The sequence below is a fragment of the Colias philodice genome, chromosome 13 (assembly GCF_061535455.1).
Source record: "Colias philodice isolate Cphi_HAF_F1 chromosome 13, ilColPhil1 Martin Lab GWU primary, whole genome shotgun sequence".
Classification (NCBI taxonomy): Eukaryota; Metazoa; Arthropoda; class Insecta; order Lepidoptera; family Pieridae; genus Colias; species Colias philodice.
In genome coordinates this window covers 9,103,532-9,125,368 of record NC_143098.1, presented here as the reverse complement: position 1 = coordinate 9,125,368, position 21,837 = coordinate 9,103,532, and the positions used below count along the sequence as shown (strand labels likewise).

The 21,837-nt window shown below is 33.6% G+C and overlaps 1 protein-coding gene across 23 annotated transcripts in view; it reads left to right on the top strand.

Annotated features, from left to right (window-relative positions):
• The window catches only part of LOC149483586 (uncharacterized), a 38,290-nt gene that overhangs the window by 7,612 nt on the left and 8,841 nt on the right, over positions 1–21,837 (top strand). For 2 of the 23 annotated variants that reach the window (XM_089702708.1, XM_089702694.1), the window contains exons 3-27: positions 10,965–11,144; positions 12,490–12,624; positions 13,344–13,409; positions 13,704–13,790; positions 14,130–14,216; positions 14,292–14,378; positions 14,518–14,616; positions 14,732–14,818; positions 14,900–14,998; positions 15,070–15,156; positions 15,309–15,407; positions 15,789–15,887; positions 16,156–16,242; positions 16,325–16,423; positions 16,503–16,589; positions 16,780–16,878; positions 16,969–17,067; positions 17,153–17,251; positions 17,430–17,528; positions 17,620–17,718; positions 17,830–17,916; positions 17,999–18,097; positions 18,634–18,720; positions 18,828–18,926; positions 19,047–19,115. In XM_089702708.1, the coding sequence (XP_089558834.1) occupies positions 10,965–11,144; positions 12,490–12,624; positions 13,344–13,409; positions 13,704–13,790; positions 14,130–14,216; positions 14,292–14,378; positions 14,518–14,616; positions 14,732–14,818; positions 14,900–14,998; positions 15,070–15,156; positions 15,309–15,407; positions 15,789–15,887; positions 16,156–16,242; positions 16,325–16,423; positions 16,503–16,589; positions 16,780–16,878; positions 16,969–17,067; positions 17,153–17,251; positions 17,430–17,528; positions 17,620–17,718; positions 17,830–17,916; positions 17,999–18,097; positions 18,634–18,720; positions 18,828–18,926; positions 19,047–19,115 (2,421 nt within the window). Of the gene's footprint in view, positions 1–10,964; positions 11,145–12,489; positions 12,625–13,343; positions 13,410–13,703; positions 13,791–14,129; positions 14,217–14,291; positions 14,379–14,517; positions 14,617–14,731; positions 14,819–14,899; positions 14,999–15,069; positions 15,157–15,308; positions 15,408–15,607; positions 15,707–15,788; positions 15,888–16,155; positions 16,243–16,324; positions 16,424–16,502; positions 16,590–16,779; positions 16,879–16,968; positions 17,068–17,152; positions 17,252–17,429; positions 17,529–17,619; positions 17,719–17,829; positions 17,917–17,998; positions 18,098–18,633; positions 18,721–18,827; positions 18,927–19,046; positions 19,116–21,837 lie in introns of all 23 variants that reach the window. The other 21 variants (XM_089702685.1, XM_089702688.1, XM_089702690.1 and 18 more) reach the window with 21 other exon arrangements.

The following is a 21,837-nucleotide window of genomic DNA, read 5'->3' as shown; positions in this document are numbered from 1 at the left end:
AATAAAATGGTTTCTCTCGATTTCCGACAAAACTACAAGTCCTACAGAAAAAAGTTCAATGGCAAAGTTGTAGGTAATTAAAAGTTCTACAACTTTTGTATTCACAATTTTTTCACATAGCCTAAAAATTTAGGTGAAAAATTCAAAAAACCAAGTTTTTGGTCTTTTATTTTTATCTACTTCAAAATTTATTGTTTTTCTACGAAATTTGGTGGAAACTTACTTTATTATGTCCCAAATACACTGTCATTTATTTGTGTCGAACTCTATATCTTCTCTTGTATCGGCTTTTCGGTAATATTTCAAAAGAAAAATAATTATCTGTTCTAAGTTTAATATTTTACAGCATATTCAAAAGCAAAATGATGTCGATAAAAACATTTCAGGTAGTTCGAGAAGTGTGCCTGATTTAGTAAAAGCTAATTTTCACACTGTTTGTATGCATTTCCTGAGAACATTTACTATGGTGGTGTTTATTTTTTTTACACCATATGAAAGTAGAGATTTCAATGAATAAAAGGCACCCCAAGTTTTTGAAAAAAGCTGATATTTTGACGGGTGACTTTTCGATTGAAAATTAGGTTATTTTTTTGGTATTAATTCAAAATAAGGCGAAAAAATAAATATTTTCAATCAAATAAATTACAGTGTATTTGGGACATAATAAAGTAAGTTTTTACCAAATTTCGTAGAAAAAAAATAAATTTTGAAGGAGATAAAAATAAAAAACCAAAAACTTGGTTTTTTGAATTTTTCACCTATATTTTGAGGTTATGTGAAAAAATTGTAAATAAAAAAGTTGTAGATCCTTTTATTACCTACAACTTTGCCATTGAACTTTTTTCCTTAGGACTTGTAGTTTTGTCGGAAATCGAGAGAGACCATTTTTTTCTCTTAAAAGCTCCCCCCTCCCACTTCCCGAACTCGGATTGACCGTAATTTATTTTTCCTTAAATTTTTATCATATTCCCCTCCTTTTCTAATGGGTTTCATCCGACTGCGATTTTTTTTTGTTTCAAAAATTATCTACTCTAGTGTATAATAGGCATTAATAATTATTATGTATATGTACATAGTTTGATTATGTATATTGTATATTGTATATTGTACAGCATCGACAACATTAACGAAGCAGTGGCAGCTTTTGTCAATCCACTTCACACAGCGATTAAAAACAATTCAAGCTGTTGTACAATTCCAAATTCTAAGGCCATTAGAAAACAATGGATTACGCCCGGTTTACTCCGTTGCGTTAGACGAAGAGATCGTCTCCACAACATTGCTAGGAAGCGCCCTAAGGATGTCGTACTGCAAGAAAAATACATACGTTATCGTAATTATTGTAATAATATTCTCCAAAATCTTAAAAACTTCCATGATAGTGAAAATTTAAAGAAAAATAAAGGCAATTCAAAGCGCTTATGGTCGACTATTAAAGATATCTGTAGTTTAAACTCGCCCAACTCTAATTCTGATGATTTATTAAAATGTTCTGATTCCATTGACGAGTCTCTTTGCAAAACCAATGAATACTTTACTAACATAGGTAAAAATCTTGCAAATAAAACATTACAAAAACTCAATACCTCTGAGAATCTTCTTGCCGCTAAGACATCTATACCTAATTTTACAAAATCTTTTTTCATAACACCGACCGACGAACTCGAAATTGCCAATTTAATTAGTAGCCTCAAAACCTCTTCTAGCTGTGGATGGGATAATATTCCAAGTAAAATGATTATTATGTCAAAAACCTGCCTTGCTGCCCCGATTACATACTTATGTAATCTCAGTATTACTACGGGTACATTCCCAGATGACTGGAAAATCGCAAACGTCATCCCAATTCATAAATCTGGTTGCAAATTAACGTTCTCTAATTATCGACCCATATCTCTTCTCCCGACGCTATCCAAAATTCTGGAAAAAGTCGTAAATAAAAGGCTACTTTCCTATCTGGAAAAAGAATCGCTACTTGCTTGCAACCAATTTGGCTTTCGCCAGAACAGGTCTACTGACGGTGCTGTTTCCTCCCTTGTTGATTGCATTAGCAATAAGTTAGACTCAGGACAGAAATGCATCGCGGTATTCCTGGATCTGGCGAAAGCTTTCGACACTGTCTCGCGGCCCATTCTTTTACGTAAGATGGAATTGTACGGAGTTAGAGGCATCGCTCTGCAATGGTTCACTTCTTACCTTACTGACCGTCGCCAAAGAGTATGCATAAATAATCAACATAGCACTCTAATGAACATCCCATATGGCTTGCCTCAAGGCAGCGTGCTCGCTCCTACATTGTTTTTACTGTACATGAACGATCTCTGCTCCCTTTCCCTTCCATATACCAATTTGTTCTCTTTTGCAGATGACACAGCTCTCGTATTTTATTCTAACTCTTGGAACGAAGTAAAAGCTGTAGCTCAAAATGGTCTTCTTACTGTCGCTTCTTGGTTACAGGACAACCTTTTAACCTTGAACATTGACAAAACTAAATTCATCAGTTTCAGTATAACGAGTCGCTCTGTCCCACCTACGTCGCTAAATCTTCAAATACATTCGTGTACAAACTCTTCTTCTTGTTTATGTCCATCCATTGTAGATCAAGAGCCCACGACGGCCAGACTTTCCTTTCTTTCGGAAAGTTGAAAGTTTCTCTGTATATGTCTCCTATACAGATAAGAACGACCAGCGACTATCAAGTTTGGGTTGTGGTTACTTTGGCAGGAAACAGGTAGTGAAGGTGTATAAAATAGTACCTAACTTTCATTATAGTTTAAAAGCTAAATTTTATATATGTTACTTGGGGACCTATAAAAAGACATTACCTTAAGAGCCAGACAGTTTTCATGGTTCTTACATCTAGCCAGACACATTTAAAAAATAACTAACATATCATCAAATTCACATAACTACCTAAAAGCGTAACAAATATGAAATAACCCACTAAAACATTAGTTAACTATAATTATTAAAAAAATAAAAGTATAATATATAAGTAATAAAGTTATTACTTATCTTTTACGGGGGTTTATGTTGATGAAATTTCACGTATCTCGATGACACAATAAAAAAGTCATCGGGATACGTGAAATTCCATCAACATAAGTCTAAGTAAAAGATAAGTAATAACTTTATTTCTTATATATTATACTTTTATTTTTTTAATAATTATAGTTAACTAATGTTTTTAGTGGGTTATTTCATATTTGTTACGCTTTTAGGTAGTTATGTGAATTTGATGATATGTTAGTTATTTTTTAAATGTGTCTGGCTAGATGTAAGAACCATGAAAACTGTCTGGCTCTTAAGGTAATGTCTTTTTATAAGTCCCCAAGTAACATATATAAAATTTAGCTTTTAAACTATAATGAAAGTTAGGTACTATTTTATACACCTTCACTACCTGTTTCCTGCCAAAGTAACCACAACCCAAACTTGATAGTCGCTGGTCGTTCTTATCTGTATAGGAGACATATACAGAGAAACTTTCAACTTTCCGAAAGAAAGGAAAGTCTGGCCGTCGTGGGCTCTTATATTATTGTAGAAGTTAATGAAATAAAATATCTGGGAGTCATCATTGATTCCAAACTTTCCTGGGAACCTCAGATAAATACACTGTGCTCTAGGATTAGAAAGCTTATGCACATATTTAAAAAATTACGTTCAGTTGCCGATGCCCATACAATAAAATTAGTTTACAAAGCACTATGCGAATCCATTATTTCTTATTGCATTTCAGTCTGGGGAGGCGGTGGTTCCACCCTTATGCTTAAAATTGAGCGCGCTCAACGGGCAATACTCAAAGTTGCTTACAAGAAACCTTTTCGATATGCTACATCTACACTCTACGCCGACGCAAAAGTTCTGTCAGTCCGTCAACTTTACATTCTGGCTACCGCACAAAAGTTCCACAAAATGTCTAAGCAAACCTTTGCACCAACATCAAGAGCCCCAAGACGAGTCAATTTCACGCTTCCGAAATGTAATACCTATTTTGTCAAACGCTTTTATAGTTATAGGGGCCCTTTCCTCTACAATAAGTTCATTAAAAGATTAAATGTAAATATAATAAATGCATCTATATATATTTTTAAAAAGAGATTAGAACAACTTTTACTTAACTTAAATTATAGTGAAACTGAAGCATTGCTTGTCAGTGAAAAATAAAACACACATACACACACACACACACACACATAAACATGCACACACACAAACACACTCACATGCACGCACACTCGCTCACACATACACTGGAGTTTGTTAAATATTTTTTGTTATATTTCTTACATTGCAATGTATAGCTTTTAATTTTTAGAAACTAAAAAAATACTTCTGTAACATAGGAAGAGACTAGTTTCCCACAACACAGGGGATCCTAGTGTGGGGACTAGTGTATTCTAAAATGATTGTACACTGTGTTTTGAAACAAATAAACGATTTTTATTTATTTTTTTTTTATATAGTTGAGCAGTTTTGGTAGGTATTTAAGGCAAATTTTGAGACTCAATACGCAACTAAAACAAAAGCTTACAAAACGCCACAATGTTAGCACTCAGGGTCATAAAAGTGTGACCCGATCAATATTGAATCTAAACTATATAAAACCTAGACAGGCGGGCGGCGGTAAATGGTTATTAGACCAGTGTGCTCGTAAAGTTATTGTGTTAATGGGTATGGTCTTTTGTTTTGTCGTGCTAACATTCTATGAGCTATACGTGGCTTAATACTTAAAGGCTGGTTTACACTTTGATTAGTGCGAATGCAGGTGATTAGTGACTAGGTGTGGACAGCGACTTTTTAGTGCAAGTGATTAGTAGACTGTGTAGTAAAGTGAATAGAAGCGTGTTCTATTTTTTTGCGAGTGGACTGCGAGTAGCCACGTCCCGCGCGCCCTCCCTTCCCCCTCACTCGCAGTGTGCCTGCCTAAACACGTCTGGACAGGAGTGTTTAGTGTTTAGTGTTTAGCGTAGTGTGTAGCGTCGCGAATTGGACACTACTCGCACTACTCACCTGCACTCGCACTAATCACCTGCACTCGCAGTGAATTGGACACTACTCGCACTACACACCTGCACTCGCACTAATCACCTGCACTCACACTAATCAAAGTGTAAACCAGCCTTAATAGCCAGTGACAGTTAAAGGAAGATAGATTAGCTTCCTTTAACTGTGTTCCTTTAATTTCATGAAAATTGGTTCAGTAGTTTAGGCGTGATTGAGTAACAGACAGACAGACAGAGTTACTTTCGCATTTATAATATTAGTAATTAGTATGGATATATTACTTGGGGGCTTACCGTGAAGTCTTAAACCAGTATTAATTCCAGAAAGGAAAAGCTATGTGCCAGACGACCTATCCATACTTTAATATTATAAATGCGAAAGAAACTCTGTCTGTCTGTCTGTTACTCAATCACGCCTAAACTACTGAACCAATTTTCATGAAATTTGGTATGAAGATATTTTGATACCCGAGAATGGACATAGGCTACTTTTTATCCCGGGAAAATGACGCAATCCCGGAAACGGGTTTTTCTTTGACTGCGCGGGCGAAGCCGCGGGCGGAAATCTAGTATTCTATATACTACATATATCTAGCTACATATATCTCTTTCCAAATTGTAATCCTGCTTAAGCCTTAAAGTTAAAGGCATCATGGTAAAGTAATTGTGTAAGTAAGTGGTATAAACCACCACGGACTTCGTTAGGTATCAAAGTAATATGTTCCCCCACTTCAGAGAGCATAATATAATCTATCGCTCCTGCTCCTGCACCCTGATCTTTCTTCATTTGTATCCGGTTTTCTATTTGACTAAGTGTTTGCTCATACACTTGTTCATTGTAAAATTTCCTGTGTAGATTGCTGGTATCCGTCGTGATTGGTCACGTTGTACGAATGCGGTCAGGATTATCTTATTTATAGCTTGAAGTAACATAAACTTATCTGGTCGATACCTTATTTTTCCATTGCGTTTCTTATCGGCTGGTATCTACTATCTTTGTAAAATGTTTTCTGAACAACTGGTTGTTATTTAGTAAGGGAAGGGTAAAGGCAAGGTAAAGGGCTGCCTAAACAACTTCTGAATTTGTTTGAATTCAATTATTATTTTGAAAAAAATAGTGTAAAACACTTCATAGATGCGTCATGCGATTAGATGACATGTTTTCTACGGCAACAGTGCCAAATTTTACGGTAGCGATGAGCGTTATCTGAATCGATAAATTTTTAATTCGAAGATATATTATGATTAGACGTATAGTGTCGGGAATGATAATTCTTTGGACTTTCGGAGATTCTTTCGTGTTTCGAGCCACTACATTGTAACATAGTATCGAACATTTGCAATGATATATTTCTTTTTTTTTGTCTTAATTTTAAATTCTACTAGCTTCCGCCCACGACTTTGTACGTGCATCCCCGTTTTTCCCCGTTCCCGCAAGAATTTCGGGAAATCCTTTCTTAGCGGATGCCTACGTCCTAACATCTACCTGCATGCCAAATTTCAGCCCGATAGGTACGTCCAGTGGTTTAGGCTGTTCGTTGATAGATCACTATATCAGTCACCTTTGAGTTTTCAGTTTTATATATATAGATTACTTTCTGCTGCTGAACTTTTCCATCACCTTGTAGACATAGCTTCAAAGAAAAGTTCAGCAGTACATTAATTAGTTATGGTCTATTTTCGTACAATCTAGATCATTGTACTAACGTGACACCGGTCGCCGCCTACGACAATCTTGTAGTTAGAGAGAGGAAATGCGGCATAGACTGTATTAAACTTGTTCTATTTATTAGAAATTGCACAAGTTGGCTAGAATTTAAAATATTTGACGGCTAGGAAAGTTTATAAGACTGTAATGGATAGGAAGTCAAAAGAAAATGATTTATAGTTAAATGACCATGAGATAACACCGTCTCTCGTCATCTGCAGAGATCGCTGAGAATGTAGGCAATATGATGAACGAACAAGGTATAGATTCCGTAATAAATCACACTTGTGTAATATATATGATATAGAAACCTGATGATGGTAAAGGTTGATCGGAGAAGGTCGCAAATCCAGTTAAGATGTAAAATGTAAATACTGAAATTTGAGTACTTACTTACGTTTAAAAAAAGAAAAGTTTACGATTCATAAGTCATAACACTTGTAATATTTTTTTATTATTATTGTACTGTTGAAAAGAAGTAGTATAGTTAGTATCCTTGTAGATAAACATAGCTAGGTATGCTCGAGCAGTGATGGCATAATTTAAAAGGTGATAGGTCACATTTTGGTGACATATATTATGTAGTTCAAAAAATAACAATGTAACAAACACTGTAAATAATAAATTTAAATGTATTGCTAGTTTGCATGTTTCATGATCATGACTCACAATAGTTAGAAATGTATTTAAATAATTATTTTTATCGATTGCACGTTAGCGAGGTAATTATTTAGTCTTGTTTCTCTAGCTGAGATAAAACAGGTTTGAAACTATAGTATGTTTTGGTCTGTTTATTATAGGGAATCAAATACCTATAGCGGATTGAGAGCTTAATTTTGAGTCAATTTACGTAGCATTCGTTTTATTTGATCTTATTTGAATTTACATTTTTATGATTGATGATTGAGTTTGTATGAACCTGAGTAAATAGTGGATAAAGTAAGTACAATCATTTTGCAAACATTACTCATACCTTTAGTAATTAATGGCCATTCATAGAATTCTAGAACATATTTTAATAGTTACCTGCTGTAATAGCACGTTGTAGTAATCATGGTATTCCATAATATTATATAATATGCTATTTTATTTGATGAACTAAGTATGTAAGTAAAGCTAGACGCATGAGTAATTCACTAGTCTTTTAGCATGGAACCTTTCAATATCATAAAAGTTAATCATAAAATGTCTAATGTTTACTATGTTTCCATGCTGTCCGATAGACAAAAACCTTGGTGAGTTACATATTAGCATTATATAATGTTTGTTTGTCTTTTCATTTACTATGGTTTAATGGAAACCTTGAAGGGTAATTTGTTACTAAATAGATTTGCAATGTGATATACTAAGCACATTTTATACATAAAGAGCTGGTATATAAAATAAATAGAAATTATTGATATAATTAAATGCAATTTAATTAAAGTTTGTAAATATGAGTAAAGTCATTAAAATTTAATATAGGCTTACCATATAATAAACCTTATTTGAAACGTTTTTTTTACTAAGTATAAATATTGGAAACTAATAAGTAATAACTATAACGGGCAGCCTGGAAGAGATCGCTGATAAGCGATAAGGTTGCCTTATGTGCTACGAATGTTTCCTTTTCTTTGATATGATTGTATAATTTGTAATGATACCTAAAACTGTTTCATAAAAAAATAACAACTGTTTATATAACTCTGGTAATAACAATGGAAAATTTTTATGCAAAAACTGAATGCAAAATAATACAACCTGTGTTGGCACTGATTCGCAAAATTTTATACATTATATTGGCAACGGCAACTTTCTTGTTTTTTTCCGCCCCTATAATAGAAGCTGCTTTTTGAGACTCAAATTATTCTACCTGCGTATAATTATAGGATTATAACAATAATTCAAAAGTGTTTCTAAATTAAGTTTTCTTAATGACTAAAATATATTAAAGTTCGAATCTTGAAATCGTTCAAGTGTTTCAAGATGTTTCAAGTACCTATGTGGTATTCAATACATATATCATTCAGTATAGGCTGCTGTTAATTTATATAACAATAAAGCATCATTTGAAAAATAACGGTTATGACGCTGTTCCACTTTTAAACTCGCTATAATTCTATGACACGATTGGCTTCTGTCCAAACGATGTAAATAATGTTCATTTCTCTGAAGTGCATTACCATTTTGCAGTATGGAAGCATTTACTTTGTCATCTAGACCACATGTCGCCAGTGAATTGGTAATGAACCTCAGAGGAGTGTTTACAATGTTATTTACTATTTTAAGACATTATTCTTACCCTGGACTGTCTCTGTCTGTAAACGATTGCAATTAAGATGTCGTGGGCTTATTGCACGTCGGAGACTAGAAACAAATGTCTCGTTATGGATACAGAAGGCTAGCCAGTGGCAACATGCACTTTAAGAAAAAGTTTCAAGACAATCGATCAAATAAGTGTTGTAAAACATGATATAATTTTAAATGAATTATAGTTTAGTAGGTAGCAGTTATAATATGTTTTAACGAGATTTAAAGAAATTTGACATTTAATTTTCTTTACCTCACAAAATGTCCCGCCAAAAGAATACTAAAGGTTCAGCACTGACATTCCAACGGTCCAGGTCACCTTGACACGAAGTGGTCGATACCCAGACCTGCAGACCTTATATAAGCACTGCCTTTCGCAGTGCGCCTGATGTGACCCAGAAAGAGAAGGTATATTGCGCATCTCTGGGAGATCAATATGCTTGCGGTATACGGACTTCTGGAAGACTGCAATCATAATTCATATATTTTATTTCATGAATATGGTTACAGTTCAGGTCAGGACAAGTCCAGCCATATCCTACCTATCAAGGCATACGGAATTACGAAGTATATTACTACTGTAGCAATTAATAATTTTCTCCTAAAACTAATTGCATTTGCACTTCCTGCTACGTGTCTTTTCGCGGGATCTTAATCTTTATTTCATATATTTAATGATGGTGTTTTGGAAAAAGGCCAGAACTCCTAAAACTTTTAACTCTCCATGAAGAATTTTATTGATTTCGCTTCAGCGGTTTAGTCTTGAAAATGTTAAACAGTCAAACATACACTTTTGAAATATGGAATTGAAATCATATTTTTTTGAGATGAAAACATATTCTGTAACAAGAGAGTGAGTTCCTAAATACGAAAATAATATTAGTAAAAAATAATTAAATACTTTAGTGAAGTGAAAGGTTAACATTTTTTTTCCATTGTCGAGCTTTACACAGAACATTAATTTTTATTACTATTTAAATATTATGTAAGTTAATTAAACTTTATTTAATTTAAAAACACAGTCGGCTTTTATTAATAAGACAATTTACCGACTTGCATTTAAGAAAATTATCACTTATTTGTAGTAATCGTAAAGTCGTTATTTTAATGGTCCTACTCCTACACCGGAAAAAACATGTTTAACTTTTATAAAGTAGTATTATGTACTTTATTATGCTAATATTTTTATGAGTTTTGCACAGAGTTTCTCACGGCTTGAGAGTTGACTCGGGCGAATAAAATATAAATACAATACATATATGTGTATTTACTTAGCATCAGGGGAATATTTAAGATTTTTCGGCACTTATTAATTTTATCTTACCGGCTAGGCTGCAGAGGAAAAAAACGTAATATAGTTATTAAGCTATTAATGTGACTCAGAAAAAATTTAGTGCCGAGGTGAAGTAATTTAAAACCGTCCAGTAGGTATTTTTTTGTGTTGTTTTACAAACAGACATCTGAAAAAACAAATCTCTATAGTCTATATGATATGAGATTAGATTAGTATACCGTTTACGGAAATTAAGTTACCTACCTACATTATTCAGAAATCTACGCATTTACCTACTTTCTAAACATTCAAGATAAAAATTAGTCAAGATAACAATAAAATGAAATTAGATTGTTTTATGTTAATATAACAAATTAGAAAGTTTTTAAAATATTCCTAAGTATGTATATTAAATACCTACTAAGTTTAACGCTTTAAATAATCCTTCTGATCTGATTGTTGTCTTCTTCCATAAACCTTAGATAGTTCAATAATCTATCAAAGTTATACTTTTAAAACAGGATGTAGTTCAGAATAAATAAAATACCTACATTAGTTACAAGTAAGAGAAAGCTCAAAGCATCTGTTTCGTCTAATTAATACTCATTAAAAAAAAAAGAAAAAAAAACGTCACTTTCCAATTTCACCTCCTAAACATTCAACAAAATTGACCACATCCAATTTCTAGGAGCGTTCCGGAGCATGGGCGAGAAGGCGTCATCTCTCTTCGACAGAAAGAAGAAGGACGCTGAGCAGATCGCCCAGGAGAAGGCGGCAGAAGCAGCACATGTGGCGGAGGAACAGGTCAAGAAGGCTGCTGAACTCGTCGCGGGAGCTGAGAAGACCGCTAATGAGGCGGCTGGATCTGGTAAGTGTACACATGACGTATAGAATATATGTAGATATTAGATACTAGCTGTTCTCCGCGGTTTCACCCGCATTGCTCCGCTCCTGTTGGTCTTAGCGTGATGATATATAGCCTATAGCCTTCCTCGATAAATGGGCTATCTAACACCGAAAGAATTTTTCAAATTGGACCAGTAGTTCCTGAGATTAGCGCGTTCAAACAAACAAACTCTTCAGCTTTATAATATTAGTATAGATATGTATTACGTATGGCATGCTGCCCTGAAAGTTTTCATAAACTTCATCAAGCATTTCTAAAACATCAATTATTGTAAGCTATGGACAAAGCTTAATGGTAAGGAAAACAAACTAAAATAACAATTTAACTATAATATAAAATCACAATAAAATGGGCTTCGAAAAAATTACGTCTAAACATACATTACACATAGACTCAAATATTATAATGACGTATCTTTTAAAAGTCTATCATAAAATAATATAGATCTTGATATAGATCAACATAAAAATACCGGAGACAGTTTAAATAAATATGAGCATTCAGAACGCCCTCTTGGCGGTCAAAGTCCAGAAATAATGGAAAAAAACAGTGACACCGTTGTGTCATCGCACCACGGCATCGCACTTTAGTTCCTTTTACTAATGTGATTAACGAAGTAGGGCAATGATCTATTGATAACGACTGATAATGTCATTGTAATTATTATGTAATGGTTTAATACGTTTAGGTAGTCTAATGCAAATGCACATTAGATTGATAGAAGGTAGTAGAAAAAAAATGTTTTTATTTTTTATATGGGTAGCTTTAGGTCACAGTCAAAGGGAATGTCATGTACCTGAAGATGTATGTCCGATGTTTATTTGTTTGTATTATCTCAAGAAACTATAAAAAATACAAATATAAAAACACAGATAGCGGTTTGGTACAATTTATCTATATATGTTTGTTTACATCATGGTAATTCTACAGCTTATAATCTTGCTAAGTAGATAGATGAATAAATAAATGGCCTTCACACGTTGAACCTATCTATTTCTGCATTATTTGATAATATGTAGTAGTTTTCCCATAACCTAAATAATTAAAGCTACAACCCAAGTCCATTAACCAATTAATTTACTACTACTAGTTTTTACCTGACTGCGAAAGAAGTAGGGTTATGTTTATCGAGTGTTGGCCCAACAATTGATCTTCGATATTTGCCGCCATACACATCCCATAACCGCACATAGACATTTATTCCCTTCACGCTATCGGCCAACACTGCCAATTGGGAAGAGGGCCCATAAAAAAACAGCTCCATAATACATATTATCAAAATATAATAAATATTCCTTTCCGACAGCCGCAGACGCTAAACACTCTGCCATCGATGCTCTAGACAAGGAATTGTCTAAAGTATCCCTCGCTGCTGGTGAAGCCCAAGATGCTGCTGCTAAAGCCATCGCTGATGGCAAGAAAGTCGTCGATACAACTAAAGGTAAGTCTAGATATGAAAGATCAGGAATGAAAACAGTAAACGAAAGTGCTTACTGAAGAAATAAAATCAGTAGGTATAGAAAAGGCCTGAAAATTCTGATCCTAGATAACCACGGATTGATTAGGAAGGTTTAAACTTTAAATGATGATGTATGGTAGGTATGATGATTATTTAAGTCGAACTATTGTTTAAGAAGTGGGGAAAATGACGGATGTGGATATTGCAGTGAGGTATTGTTCTTAATACATTATGTAGTTAGTTAAATTGATATTGCACTTGTATTTTTTACCCGACTGCCAAAGAAGGAGGGTAATGTTTTTCGAGTGTATGTAAGTATGTATGTATGTCTTTTCCTTTGTGACCACCTGTAGCCTAAACGGCTTGATGGATTTTGATGTATGAGGTATCGTTAGATTTGTCTTGATTACGGGAGTGTCATAGGATACATTTTATCCTAAAAGTCCCACGGGATAAAGACATAATAATATTTTTTCTAAATTTCCCTTTAAAAAAATATGTATGCGGTATCATTAGATTCATTTCAATCACTCTTTTTTTAGTGTGCAGTCGGGTATTTTGTTTTTTTAATAATTTACTTGTTTCACATGAGTTGATAGTGTGTAGCCAATTATAGTATAGCTTACCTACACAGTTATTTTGCAGTTATTCTCTTATATTTTGTAGCCTTTATTTATTTTGTTTTTGTTCGATTTTCTTAGATACAATTGCGACAACAGTAGACAATACGAAGAAAGCAGCTGGGACAGCGATCAACACAGCGAAGGGTAGGTGTCATGTGAGATTTGTTAATTACTATAATTATGTTCGGTTTTGATAAACTTAATAGAATGTGTTCTTACGATTGGTTGGATATTCAAACTCAAATGTAATTTTGTTGATTTGCGTACAATTTAGCACATCAAATTCCATTACAACATGAAATAATATTAGCTTATCGTGTGCAAAAAAAGTCGTCTTTCTCAGACATAACTCAAATTCAAGCAGTCGTAAGCAAAACATTCTAAATATCGACGCCGATCACAAATCTCCAGTCATTACAATAAATGCATGTGTTGTAGATACAATCAGTAGCACAGTAGACAGTACCAAGAGTACAGCGCAAAGTGCTATGGAGACGGGGAAAAACTATGCTACCGGGGCTAAAGGTATTGATATTAATGACGAGGTTTATCAAAATGGTAAGAGTGGAAAACTTATAGATAGTGATGAATCAGTGGGCTTGAATATTAAAAAAAACACAAATATTGATTCGATCGGAATAAATGATAAACATTTTGATAGACTTCGATAACGTTTTCTATTTCTGCACAATCTTTTCTTTCTGTTTTCTGTTGTAGTTTGATAGTTTGCTTGTCAAACCTAACCTATTGTACTTATTAAACTTCCCTATTAATAACATTATAACTTTATTCGGTTGAGGCCAAAAAGACAAAAATTCATAGCTATTTCTATTCTACATATCGATTGAATACAAAATATTTTAGATACTCTGTCAAGTTCTGTGGACGCTGCACAAAAATCAGCTCAATCGGCTGTCGAGACTGGTAAAAGTTACGTAGACAGTGCCAAAGGTAACTAAAAGAATAATACAAATTTAAATTACAAATATAATATTGGGATTACTCAAATTTATGATTCTTTTAAAGATACTGTTCTCAACAAAGTGGAAGCAAATAAGAAATTAGCTAGCTCAGGACTTGATACAACCAAAAGTTATGTAGATAGTGCGAAAGGTACTTTGACCGTAGTGTTTTGTTTTTGTTTGAGTGTTGTAATAATAATCTGTGTTGTGATTTTTGTTTAGTCTAATTAATTGTGTAGGTATTTGTATTGAGTTACTAATTTTGTTTTGGTTTCTGCTAACTAATTTAGATTCAACCGAAAACACTTTACAAAGTGCAGTGGATAATTCAAAAGGCTATGCATATTCCGCATATGAATTCGGCAGATCGTATTTAGACTCTGCTAAAGGTAGTTTAGCTTTATGTTTTGTTTCGCTTCTTTATTATTTGCTCTTAATAGTTATTTAAAGAATCTAGCTCGGATAATTTTACTATTTAAATATTATATTTATAAATATTTATAGATTCAGTTGCGAGCACTGTAGATAGTACTATGAAAGCAGCTTATTCAACAGTTGAAACGGGCAAGTCGTACGTAGATTCTGCTAAAGGTAATTAAGATACAATAAGCTTTAAAACCGCATAAATAGAGAAACATTCAGCTTATAATGAATTATTATTTGCACTTGTAGATACCGTACAAAACACGATTCAAAGCACTATAGATACGACAAAAAGTACAGCAGGATCAGTTGTTGAAACAGGAAAGGGCTATATTGACACAGCTAAAGGTAAATTAGACTATCATACATCATTTTATAAATTATATTTTAATAGTTAATAAAATTACGAATTCCTTTAGAAACTGTTGCAAGTAAAGTAGATTCTACAAAGAAAGCAGCCACGTCTGCTGTCGAGACTAGCGGGTCTTATGTCAGTTCAGCTAAAGGTATAAATAAAATGAAAATAAATATGAAACCACAATTTTGCCACCTATTACAGTTAGACCACGTTAGACCATTGAGACTTGAGTTGTTTCATTTGTGCTCATATTTTTTGTTACATATTTTTTAAATAGAATCGTGTACTCATTAATTTTAGATACTGTGACTAACACCGTTCATAGCACTGTAGAAGCGACCAAAAATGTAGCTAACGCTGCTGTAGACAAAGGCACTGCAATTGTAGGCACTGCTAAAGGTATAAAAACACCCCAATTTACGTATTAATATTGATTTATATTTTATCTGGACATCAAATCATCAAGTCCCCAAATTTGATGTTTATGTGTTTTCTGTTGCTTATATTTAATACCTTGTTTGCTTTCTGAATTATGATTTTAAGATCATTTCAATAAAATAATTTGATTCTTACGGTTGTCATGATTGCACAAATTCTAGATACCGTCACTAATACCGTCCACGGCACTGTAGAAGCGACCAAAAATGTAGCTAACGCAGCATTAGACAAAGGCACATCCATTGTAGGCACTGCTAAAAGTAGCTTATCGTTTTACATGTTAATTTTATTAAGATTTTCTTTTTAATCTCATTTAAAATATCCGCGTTACAATTATTTTAGATACCGTCACAAATACTGTTCAAGGCACTGTAGAAGCAACCAAAAATGTAGCTAACGCTGCTGTAGACAAAGGCTCATCCATTGTAGGCACTGCTAAAGGTATAAATCTACGTAGCATTTATATTTGCTTGTTTTCGTTGCTCTTTAAGTTCTTTTTCGTTTTTATAGTTTATTGTAGTGAAATTTCTTTAGGCACGCGAGTAAAATTTGAAGATCGCGTCATGGTAATGCCGTCACGTCATGGAGTAAGGCGTCGGTTTTGGTCATCTTTGTACCACGCCAAAGAAGTTTCACTTCTGACACGTAGTGCTCGACGCACACGCTCTCTTTTATATAAATTATGTTATCATGCTATTATTATTTGTAGACTCTGTAGCAAGCACAATAGATGCAACAAAGAACGTTGCATCATCTGCAACAGACAAAGGGCTTAATTTTATGACTTCTGCAAAAGGTACATAACGTTACGTCCCCTATTTATTTATACGAGTCCTAGATTTAATGCTTATTTAACACACTTACCGTTTGATTTTTAGATACAGTAGCAAATACTGTTTATTCAACAGTAGATACTTCAAAAACGGTTGCTGCATCTGCTTACGATAAAGGCGCGTCACTTGTAGATAGTGCTAAAGGTATTATTTGATTAGATGTCTTTTACAAGTTGCTATGATATTTAATTAATTTATGCATTGATAAAATGTATTTCTTTAGAAACGGTTGCGAGTTCAGTAGATTCTACTAAGAAAGCAGCGTCATCTGCTGTTGATACTGGCGCTTCTTATGTTGGCGCAGCTAAAGGTATACATAAAATAACAGCTGATAACGAATTAAATATTAATTAAATAACGCTCAGTTATTTCGTTACTCCTGCAGACTAAACATCTTTTTTTTATATAATTTAATCAAATGTTATATTACCGAAGTCACGTTAAATACATTATACATGATTAGTTAAAATTAAACTCGTTTCATGATTCCATAATTTTAGATACTGTGGCTAACACCGTTTATGGCACTGTAGAAGCGACCAAAAATGTAGCTAATGCAGCTTTAGATAAAGGTACATCTATTGCAGGCACTGCTAAAGGTTAGCTCGTCACTTCACATATTAATTTTTATTCATTATTCATTGTAGTTTTAGTAATTCATCTTTTAATTTGACGTTTCCATATTTTAGATACAGTAGCAAATACAGTTCAAAGCACTGTAGATGCGACCAAAAGTGTAGCTAACGCAGCTGTAGACAAAGGCACATCCATTGTAGGCACTGCTAAAGGTATAACGCACATCATTTTATGTTTTTATTCTGTTGTGATATTTTGAGACAATTTTAACATGTTGTCATGATTTCATTTTTATAGATACCGTCACTAATACCGTTCAAGGCACTGTAGATATGACCAAAAATGTAGCTAACGCAGCATTAGATAAAGGCACATCCTTTGTAGGCTCTGCAAAAGGTATAAAAATACCACAATTTTCTTATTAAGAATGATTTATTTATAGTGACATCAAGTCACTGTTTATTCGTTTTCTGTTGCTTTATTAAGTACCTTGTTTACTTTCTGAATTATGATTTTCAGATCATTTTAAATTAAAATTTGTTTGATATTGTTGTCATGATTCCACCATTTCTAGATACTGTCACTAATACCGTTCAAGGCACTGTAGAAGCGACCAAAAATGTAGCCAATGCAGCATTAGACAAAGGCACATCCATTGTAGGCACTGCTAAAGGTTCGCTTATCATTTCAAATATTGATTTATTTGTATTGTCCACTATTGTTGTTTTTATCAAAATCACTATTTTCACGTTTCCATATTTTAGATACAGTAGCAAATACAGTTCAAAGCACTGTAGATGCGACCAAAAGTGTAGCTAATGCGGCTGTAGACAAAGGTTCATCATTTGTAGGCACTGCTAAAGGTATAGAATATAACATTTTATTTATCCTTGTTTATTTATTTTTATTGGTTGTTGTTATTCTTATTAAGTTTCAATTTTTTAAACATATTTTTATTTCATTATCATTTGTAGACTCTGTAGCAAGCACAATAGATGCGACAAAGAATGTTGCCTCATCTGCAACAGACAAGGGGCTTAATTTCATGACTTCTGCTAAAGGTATAGGTACAATGTCGTTAATTCAAATGAGTTACTATCAATGATATTGCGTCTATTAAACCCCTCATATTTCATCTTGTAGATACAGTAGCAAATACTGTTTATTCAACAGTAGATACTACAAAAACGGCTGTTTCCTCAGCTTATGATAAAGGAGCATCACTAGTAGATACGGCTAAAGGTATTTTTAGTATGGATTCAGATGATATCTTCATGTTCATTATGCGTAATGTTCTATCATTCATTGTTCATTTCCTTAATCGATTGGTGTGGGTCATTGTGCATTCATTAACTAGCGATACAGGTAGCAATGTAAATACTGCTGCCTCTCCTTCGTCTGTTGGTAAAGGAGTCTCATTAATTCGCGGTGTTAAAGGTAGACCTGTTTCACTCATTATATTATCATTGCTTTTTGACGATTATATTATTGTACTACAATTTCATTATGTTTGTAGATACTTTAACTAACACTGTTCACAGTACAGTTGATACAAGCAAAGGCTTAGTATCATCTGTTTTGGAGAAGGGCAAGTCATTGGTAATAATCGCAAAAGGTAGAACCCATATTATTCGCTTGGCATCATTTTGTATCACGACATATTCATGCGTTCATTAAGGTTCATTCGCTTATCGTTTCAGGAACATGCATTTTTCACTCAGCATATTTTAATATTATTGTTTATACGTGATATACAATAAAATTTATTGTTATTTTAGATAATGTAGAAAACACTGTAGACAGCACTAAATCTGTTACTGAATCTGCTTTTGGTAAAGGAGCATCTTTCATAGGTAGTGCTAAAGGTATGTCTAATTATATTATAGTGGAACTGAGCTAGAATTAAATATAAAGATTTATAGGAAAATAAATTTATCGATAGACCTCACGCCTATACAATTTATTATTTTAGATACAGTAACAGGCACAGTTCAAAGCACAGTAGATACAACTAAAAATGTAGCTGGCTCTATTTATGATAAAAGTGCCTCTTTGGTTACGGGAGCTAAAGGTATTGTATTAGTACTCTGTACTCTTCTTAATTTTACTCTTCCCTTTTCACTAAAATCTTATTTCATTTGTTCTTTTTTTGCACGTTTGCTTGTACTTATGTTTTCTTGCTAAATTGTAGATATGGTATCAAGTTTGGTGTTGGGTGATAATGAATCTTCGGGAAAAAGTCTAATTGACAGCGGTAAAGGTACTAAAGTTTTCAGTTCTTTTTCCTAGTGTGTATCTAACAATTAATTGTATTGAAGGTAATAGACCGGGAGATACTGACACAAAATTTCGAGTCATTTGTAACAAGGATGGCGGTTCTACAGGGGTCTTAGTACGCAATGACAAAAAGAAAAATGATGGTGTGAACGCTGGTACCGGTGTCTTAGTCGCGTGGGCGTTTGTCGAACTCGTCGGTAAAATAGCGAAAGTCAAACGATTTGTAACACAAAAATTTTAGAATTTACCGATAGCCCATAAAAAAGTAGTAGGCGGTAGTGTCATGCCATACTTTTCCGGTGTGATTTACAGCCCGCCATACCGACGCGAATGTGTTGATTTAAATAAAACAATCATTCAACCATTTGTACCAGGCTAACTTTTGCACAGGTAACTATCGTCGTGCAGCCATTTACGAAAATCGCCATGCCATACTTTTCGGACGATTCCAAATGGTCGCCATACCGCCGAAAATCTGCAAAAAAATTTAATTTCGCCAAACTTTTTGTACCAGTATTGCATTTGGATTTTTGGAGAGTATTTGATAAAATGTGACCATTATTATATTTGCCATACTTCTAGTAGGGGGAAAAAGTGCTGTTATACTTGAAAACTTAATTTATTATTAATTTATATAAGTGAGGATTTCCAACACTTAGATCTTTGAAATTTTGTATTTATATTTGTTGATCCTCAAACTTACAGGAAAAATAAGTGCCATACTGTTACAAATCGTTTGACTTTCGCTATTTTCCGACGAGTTCGACTAACGCCCACGCGACTAAGCCGCCGGTACCAGCGTTCACGCCATCGTTTTTCTTTTTGTCATTGCGTACTAAGACCCCTGTAGAACCGCCATCCCGTTACAAATGACTCGAAATTTTGTGTCAGTATCTCCCGGTCTATAAGTTCTATGTGTTACGATGTGGTAATTGTTAATGATATGTTGTTTTTACTGTTGTTTTACAAGGTCGATGAAATTCCACTGTACTGTTAAGTCGACTCGGAATTAAAAAATAAATTAGTTGTAAGATCTTTGACGGCTTTTTTAATAGGCTATTTGACAAGGTTTTGAAAACTGTCTCAAATTATTAAGATACGTTTATAGAGCACACAAAACACATGTTTCTTAATTTTTTGTAGTTATTAATTGAGAAAATGGAAAATAAAAACATGATATTCAAATATGCCGCCAAAACACAATTTTGAAGAATATGGCGTCTCGCGACTATGGTGACGTCACAGCGGCGTAAACATCAACTTGCTCCTAGTACTTATTGTTCGTTTTTGTTTTAATTATAGTATAATTAAGTTAATCTGTTTAAAAACCAGAAAATGAGTTCTTATAGATAGTTTGTAATTCCTGGATGAAGAAATACAACTATTAAAACCCCTGACAAACTACATATTTACTTATATGTGCTCCAAAAGATATAAAAATGCGTAGAAAGTGGTTGCAGTTAGCTCGCAGAAATCCAAGTGATATTAGATATATCAATTAAAATAGTTATATTTTTTTGTGAAGGTCACTTCGATGTAAGTATGGTGTTGAATACCTAGAAGGCAGTTTATTTTATTTGCAATACATCGTATAAATCGTCTCATTACTTACCTGCTTGAGGTTAGATAATGATATATTATATAAATTGATGATGACGTGTTTGTATTGATATTGAAAATAATCAATACAAACACGTCAATCCTATAAACTGGAGGGCTGAAATGAAAAACAAAGGGCATAACCTAAAAAATGTATCTTAATACTATTATAAAGGCGAAAGTTTGTATGGATGTATGGATGTATGGATGTTTGTTACTCTTTCACGTAAAAACTACTGAACCGATTACAATGAAATTTAGCACACATATAGAGGGTAACTTGGATTAACACATAGGATAGGTTTTATCCCGGAAATCCCACGGGAACGGGAACTATGCGGGTTTTCCTTTGAAAACGCGGGCGAAGCCGCGGGCGTAAATCTAGTACTTCATAATTATTGTGCTATTGTGATTCATGTTTGTAGGTAAATTTAACTAAAAAGGTAATGAATGACGACTGAAATACATATTAACTGTCGTAGCTGTTTTCACATTTCTCAATTCAGGAGCGTAAAAATCTGGGTTGTTTTTAAAGAACATGCCAACCATTATAGCGTCCACATTAGGTAGATTTCTACTGTCTGCTTTTTCGAAATTTGGTTCCATGACAAACAAAAATAACACATAAAGAACAAAACTGATTACAGACACCTTGAATCACAAGAAATAAGTTATACAAGAAACAAAACCAAAAGCGAAATTCAGCAACGACGTGAGTAAACGTTGGGATCACTTGTTATTTACGCCGCTGTGACGTCATGGCAGATGCAGCCAATCATGGATGTTTTCGGTCACGTGGTAATTTAAAAAAATATGATGTTTTTTGTCGACGATTTATAAATAAATAAGTTATTATTTATATCATTTATTAATTTAAATCGCTTCAAAAACCTTATATGTATATGGATTACACAAAAAAGTAATTTATTTTTTATACTGTCAAATAGCCTATTGCGTAACGCGAAAATTATGATATTAAACATTGTGATAAGTACTTAACCGCAATTTGAAAATTGTTTTTTATTAACTATTTTGTATCTATAGTTACAATGCTTAGCCTTTTGACGATAACAAAACAGAATAATAATTGTTTTATTCTTTAATAA